At 40.1% G+C, this 7,414-nt stretch overlaps 1 protein-coding gene across 1 annotated transcript; it reads right to left on the bottom strand.

Moving 5' to 3' along the window:
* Positions 1-336: 336 nt before the first annotated feature.
* Positions 337-6,977, bottom strand: drap1 (DR1-associated protein 1 (negative cofactor 2 alpha)). The gene is made up of 7 exons (XM_047385313.1): positions 6,641-6,977; positions 6,052-6,124; positions 5,720-5,813; positions 5,282-5,407; positions 2,874-2,964; positions 2,668-2,756; positions 337-1,727 (listed from the first exon to the last, which is right to left on the bottom strand). Exons 1-7 carry the CDS (start codon positions 6,680-6,682, stop codon positions 1,541-1,543), a joined length of 702 nt encoding a protein of 233 aa, XP_047241269.1. The 5' UTR covers positions 6,683-6,977; the 3' UTR covers positions 337-1,540.
* Positions 6,978-7,414: the final 437 nt, after the last annotated feature.

Raw genomic sequence — 7,414 nt, 5'->3', positions numbered from 1 at the left:
ATAAACTGATGTTTGTGGATGTCACCTGATAAAAAGGGAAAAAAGCTAATAAGCCCACTGTCCAAAAGTATTCACAGTGCATTGACACCCTGCTGCAAATGTTGAGCAGGCTATGCATTGTTAGCAAGGTGATTCTGTAGCACACGACTCAGGAAGAGACATCATGGCACATTTATGGACTTTTGTTTTGTGCCAGAAACTGTTCTGCCAACTGCAATATTCTAAGCAGCACTCGTCTTCCATGCGATTTTCATTGGAGGTAACCATGACGACAATTTCAAACACACCAACAAAAAGTTTGGCATCATCTGTGAAAGAAGAAACAAACAAGATATGTCTTTTTTAATTGAAAGTGAACTTTATTTCACCCATACAAAATAAAAAGAACATTAAAAGTTTACAATACAGGGTAAACTGTTTGCAACCATTTCATAACAAGCTCGGTACGGAAATGGGAGTCCCGTCTCTGCGTTCATTTAAAAAGAATCTGAAAAGAAAACAAATGTTAAAGAAAGGAGCAACGAATGAGGGTGTGGCCAGGAATCAAAAAGAGAGAGGACAAAGAAAACAAACTTTAAAAACAAAAACATGGACCAAAAGAAACTGTATGAACAGGCAAATCGGGCGAAATTTATGGTCGTGTGAAATATATAAGCTAACAAGTGGCAGCATCAAAATCAAAACTAAAATGTGCATCATCAACCTGCTGATGTGGCTGACATCAGGGCTGCGGTTGTGGAGCTTTACAGTTTCCTTGATAAAAACCTGAATTAAAAGTAGCGGTTAAATTTGAAACAAACGAAAACAAACCACGGGTTGCAAACACATGGTCAAAAAAAAACAAACAAATAAATAAATACCACCTGCTGTCTTTGACGACTGATATCAGGACCGATTAAAAAGATGCAACTAACATCTTAACTGCAGCATCAATCGACTGAAGGATGACATGGAGACCTAACACTTCAGTGGTGACTTTTCCTTTCAACACGTTCTACCGCTTTCCACAAAAATCCCCTATAAACTGCTGCCCTGAACTCATCTCAACTAGTCAACAATCTTAGTCTGGGCTGGAATAAGGTTTAACTACCACTTGTTGGATCTATCCAGCCAAGCTGAAGGTTGGAGGAACTATGTTTGTTTTTAGAATATCTCCAAAACAAATAAAAAAAAAACCTAACCAAAAGCTGTGAGGTGAAACCACACCTATCCTGCCTGCTGAGGCTCATAGCACGCCATCTTTACAAGTCACGAAAAAAAATAATAAAACAACAAAGACCTTGCTAAAAAACATCCCCCATCTCTACATTAAAATAAAAGCTGTTTAAAAAAATTAAAACACCTAATTTACAACAAGTTTTATCTCTTACAGCTTTTCTATCAACGGGCTGTGATGAAGAGTCTTTCTCTTCACTGGTGGAGCAGCCACCAAAGGGGCAACTTAAGAATCTGAAAATAATGCTGAAAGATTCATGTGTGTGTGATTGTGTTTGTATGTATGTGTGTGTGTTTGAGAAATAAAGAGAGGATGTCGGGGCAGCTAAGAGTCATAGTCTTCGTCGTCGTCGTCTTCGTCTTTGTGTGGCGCGGGCGCTGGGGGAGGCGGCGCGATGCTCACCATGGAAGGATGAGGAGCGAAGGCCATGGTGCCCGGGGCCTGAGCTGGGGGCAGGCTGGCTGCTGACACCATGTTGCTCATGTGCACAGACTGGGAAGGGGGGTTTGAGCTGGGGGGGGGGGGATCACAAGCACAGAGGCGACCCGGGTGTTAGATTCTGGTCTTCAATAATCAGAGATTATCAACCAGTCAATTTCAATCTGGACTTTAACTAGGCCAATGTAAAACATTACTTTGCTTTGATCTAACACATTGTTCCAAGCTGATATGCTGTTTTATATCCTAACTCTGCTTCAAGTTACTCCATACCTTTATCCCTGACCTGTCTGCTGTGTTCCTTGGTTTTCATGAAGCCCATTTGTTTACTAATGTTCTCAACCCCCCGAGGCCTTTCCAAACTGTTTCATTTATATTGCACTGAATTTTATTAGGGGGGATTACTGAAAAAGTTATATACAAAAGGCACCCCACAGTTTTCAGGGGTTCTTGTATTGGCCCGTCACAAAACAACCTAACGAAAAGTTTTAAAACTTATGGCTACAACAACTAAAAATTACTTTTGCAAGGTGCTGTAGAGCATAATTAGAGAAAAACTGTCCCTTTTTTGTCTCTTCCTGCTGTAAAGAGGATTCTCAGAAACAAACAGAAATGGTTGTTCTGTTGATGCCAGGGGAAAAACAGCACCATCTACTGGTTTGGGATAATAAAGTCACTTTACAAACTCCTGAAAATATTCCAACCCTACGTACAAACTTGTAGTACTAATAGAGGGCTTTTAGTAGCCGTAGAAACCTGACATTCTTTGTCCTTAATAAACAAATACAATCATCATTAAAGGAAGAAAAACTCAGGAATAATAATAAATAAAGCATTAGATTATGGACCCACAATAACATGACTGATTACAGGCAGAAAAGCCAAGGTTCAAAAACATTTTTTTCAAATGACTTTAATAAAAAAGTTTTAGATATTCTGTTTTCTTTCTCTATTATACAGGTCAGGGACCTAAGGGACCATTTCCAGCTGCACTGGGCTCTTTGTCTCCTCACCTGTGGAACATGGATGCCGCCTGTTGGTTTGTGCTTGACTGAGAGCCGTCATCCTCGTCTCCGTCTGTCTCGCTGTCTTCTGTGTCTTCCTGTTTTCGCCGACAAACACACAAGTGAGCTTTTTTTTTTGTCTTTTGACCCAAACACACAAATACAAAGCCTCCAGGAATACATCTTAAGGGCTCACTGTCCAAATCATTCCTCACCTCTTGCTCCGACTCTGTTCCTGACAACTTCTTATCCTTGCCTTTGGAGCCAGCTCCCCCGTTCTTTCGACCAGATCCTGGCTTTCGACCCCTAACAAAATGTAGAAATATAAATACATTTTGTTATGAGATGTGAAAGTAGTTACTTTTTCCAAAAACTGCTTCTAAACAGATGTTTTATAGTTTGTGAATTGAGAAAATAGCCCAGCAGGAACGTCTCTTAGGCTAATTTGGAAAGCAAAAATACTGTACCTGCAAGCTACAGGTTTTTTAAGGTGTTTACAAAAAATACCTGCAGCAGATGAGATTTCCAGGGCCTACAAAACCAACGTTACAGGATGAAGTCATAAGACGTTCACAGTTACATTAACAATGATATGACCAAAGCAGGAGCAAGAGTTCATGAACAAAATGACTTAATCTGCCGTATAATAAACTGCGTGTGATATCATGTCAATCAAATGAAATAAGGCTTGTTAAGGGCATGAATAAAGAGCCTATCAGAATAAAACTGTGTCATGTAAATGCTCCTATTGGAATATTCTGATCGGATTTGGTTCAATGGGAAAGAAATTGGATTCCGAATGAGGGGTGGAATATGCCGATCCACAATCCATGTAAAACTGGTTCCGACCGTCTCGTTGTGACTGCACACGTGTCCTAGGTCAACATGACGCATTTCTGCCTTTACTGGCAAAACCTGGAGGAATGTTAATTTCCTCCTGCTCTCTTCCTGTAAGGCAGGAACAGCAGCATCATGTGTTGCTGAGCTTGTAGCTTCATTATGGAAAGCAATACTGACTCAACGTCTCTCAGGACCTGGCGTGGGTCCATTCTGAGCGTTCTGAACCAACAAACTTCCGTTTGTGCTGTTTTTCTTTACATCAAAGACAGAAGTACAACTTCTTCTGCTGTGGTAGTTTTAGGGAAATCTGACAACACTGCGCATGTCCAAGTGCTCCTATTCTGAAATAAGCGTGTTGCACGTAGACGCACGTCATGATCGGATTATTTGATTTTGTGCCCAAATGAACAGAGTTTTCAGATTACACTGATATACTTGTATTCATGTGATTTATTTACTTCAGGAACATGAGCTTTTCTCTAAAGGGCTTTTCTAAAAATGTGTGTCAAGGTCTGAGCCGGTGGTGGCCATGGCCTCCCCTGACCCCACACACACGCTTCGGCTCTGGCTCTCCTTTAGATAAACAGTAAATGAAGAATGACACTGTGTCCGGAGCTCTGGCTTTGTACTCAAATGTTGAAACATCTCGATTCTGTTGCAGATTTGCTGCTACCAAGATCATTGTCATGTCATCATGTTAACACTGCAAGAGCCAAGCTTCAGCTGTCAGATGTTTCTCTTTAGATTTACGGTTGAACCAAGGACTACAAGATCCAGCAGCAACAAAACAAAACTAAATCATTAGCTGGCATAAAGTATCTTCCAAAAGCTGCAATTACAGCGACAGATCTTTTGGGGCATGTCTCTACTAGCCTTGCACATCCAGAGACCGGAACCGTCTCCATTGCTTTTTGTTCCCCCAAAATAGCTCAAATAATACCATCTGTGAATATCAGTTTTCAAATTCTTGCCACAGTTTTTATTGGATTAAGATCTGGACTTTGAACATGATTTGATGTAGCTCTGGCTTTATGTTTAGGGTACTTTTCCACCTGGAAGTTAAACCTCAAGTCTTTTTTGCAGCTTCTGACAGGTTTTCTTCCAGGATTGTCCCGTTTTCAAGTCCATCCATTTTCCTATAAGCTCTGACCAGCTTCTCTGCCCCTGCGGAGGAATAGCATGATGCTGCCACCACCATGTATCACTGTGGGGAAGGTGTATTCAGGGTGATGTGCAGTCTTAGTTTTCCACCACACATGGTGTATTGCATGTTGCCCAAAAAGTTCAGTTTTGATCTCATCTGACCAGAACTCCTTCTTCCACATGTTTGGTGTGTCTTTTAAATGTGAAACCTTGTAAAGGAACAAAATGTGATAAAAGGTGAGGGAGGACTACATGGATACTTTAGCAAGTCACTGGACAATATGACATGTTTATTGATCATGTGTGGCTGCATTTATCTAATTTCATTCCAATATATTTCAGAACTTAAACATGACCACAAATGTGGAAAATAACAGACATGACTACATAAGCCTTTTATCTCATAACAATTTTAAGTTGAATTTGCCAATTTTTGTTCATTAAGCAAGCAGAAGTCCTTTTATTTATTTGATTTCACTGTTTTTATTTAGATAAATCAATAGTTTTTATCAGAAACTGCTAAATGGGAGAAAAATCCTCCTTCTAAAGTCTCGAACACAGTTTGTTCTGTTGACACTGATAGCGTCAACCCTTTTTGCCATGAGTCATGCTGATGTCTGTTCTCATGTGTCCGAACTACCTGCGTGGGACTTTTTCTCCTCCCGCCTCGGTGTGGTTCTCCTCCCCCTCGCCTTGTATGTCCGGGACTGTCGCCACCAGGTCTTTTAAGAAGTCAAACTGTTGCTCCAGCTCGATGCATTGCTTTCTGCAGAACAGATGCAACCAGCTTTAAAGTGTTTCCATCTGGTTTACCTGCACAATGAGCTGAGCAAAACATCAAACTAATTACAGCAGTTCTGTTTTATATACACATTTGAGCCTCTCGGGATTTTACACGTGTTTTGTAAGATTAATCTGTAGAGTTGTCAGAGAAACAACGTAGAACTACTGCATGCTTTTAAACTTGCATTGGACGTTCATCAGACGACGTTTTAGGCAACTAGATGCTCATGGACAAAATAGTTCTACTGAGACATAGAATAAATGTAATAAAACACCCACAAATACAGAAACTCACAGGTGCGATGTCGTCATCGTCTTTGCATTCCTCGACTGGGTGACCTGACAGGCCTTTGTAAGCAACGACTCCAGAAAAAGCTCGAGAGCTCTTGCTGAGGTTTCTCTTAAGGAAGTCATACTGCTGCAGGTCTATGTGCTTTAGCAAAATAATAACTTAGAGCACCTGGTGCATGAACACAAAGAAGCAGTTTGCTGGGATCCAAGCTTTACACTAAATGCAGTCTGTCTGATAGTTAATCACTGCTGATTAATGGGGTTTTTTATTGAAAAGAACGTTTGGAGGCTAAATAACAATTTGTCACATAACAACACCTTAAGCCAGAAGGATACAGATAATAACAGGAACTGCTGCAGCCACTTTGCCTATTTCTTCATCTGTCTGCATGATCTTCTTAATCCTCGCCTGAAAGAACAACAGATCCGATGTTATTCCCATGTGAGCGTGTCAGCAAAGTTCAACTTCCAATCTTCCAACTCTTTCTGCATCACCACCCAAACTGTCCACATAATAAAATGAACCGTGCAGTTGATTTATTATGGATTTGATGTAGAATGTGCAGGTTGTAGCACATCCGTAGGCAGCTCCTGTGCAGTCACAGAAGACGCACAAATAATATTTCTAAAATTCAGCCTGGGTTAGCTGTACATGCTAAAAACAACGACTCCTGATAGCTAACTTGGGACAAAAACATGGAAAATAAGTTAGTTGGCTAGTTCAGAGGAACCTACAACTTATCCGTAATGCAGTTTGAATGTTTAATCAAACACTTTCCGTTAGCTCTTTAGCTTTTCTGCTCTTTAGTTAACAAAAGACACCCAAAACCACTCAAATTTAGGCTACAACAGATAGCTTCTCATACAACAGTTAGCTAAAGTTAGCTAGTATTGACGGCGGTAGAAATAAAAGCTTTTAACTCACCGGAGGGAATCTGGCGTTGTATTTCTTCTTTTTACTGGGCATAATTAAATTAACCTTTTGGCTAAAGTAAAATAAAATACAAAAACACTCAGAATTATAACCCTAAACCATATACAGCCCTCCTCCTCCTATCCCGGCTAACTTGTTAGCACGTTGTAGTCAGTCGTGTTAGTTTGGTTCCGCGGGGTCTCAGCGCCGTCATCCTCAAACATACACACTCTGTTCCGCATTTTTCTCAGAAAAATCAATACCCACTTCATATTGTCACTTTACACAATGTTAGTTATAAATATTAACATATGGTTTTAAAGGAAACGTAGTTAAAGCGTACAATGTGTTTTAGTTGTTGTTTTTTGATTGTGCAAACCGTTAATTAAGAAACCCACAGTGTTGTTTCTTGGTTTGCGATAAAGCACTTGATAAGGCAACCCATTTGAAAGGAAAATGTAATGTAATGTTATGTGATCACTCAAACAGGGACTCATATTTTGGTTACAACGGGGCTGCGTCAGCAAGCTGAAGTTGGCATCTGAATCACACCTGCTTAAAGGGCTATGCCACTGTTTTAATGAACTCAGGGCTCCCTCTCACCAGCTCTGGCTCCAGGTCAAGTCTGAATATTTCTACAGTTGATACAAATGATGTTAAACACAAAATGTGATTTGTTACAACTTCAGTTTGCCCGTAAAAAAAAAAAAAAAAAAAAAAGATGAATTTTAATGCATTTAGACCAGCTTGGATTAGATTGAAAATCACAACAAAAGTTAAGTTCAA

This window comes from Girardinichthys multiradiatus, chromosome 14, assembly GCF_021462225.1.
Source record: "Girardinichthys multiradiatus isolate DD_20200921_A chromosome 14, DD_fGirMul_XY1, whole genome shotgun sequence".
Classification (NCBI taxonomy): Eukaryota; Metazoa; Chordata; class Actinopteri; order Cyprinodontiformes; family Goodeidae; genus Girardinichthys; species Girardinichthys multiradiatus.
Note: the sequence above shows the minus strand (reverse complement) of the source record. Positions and strands in the feature narration are given on the sequence as shown.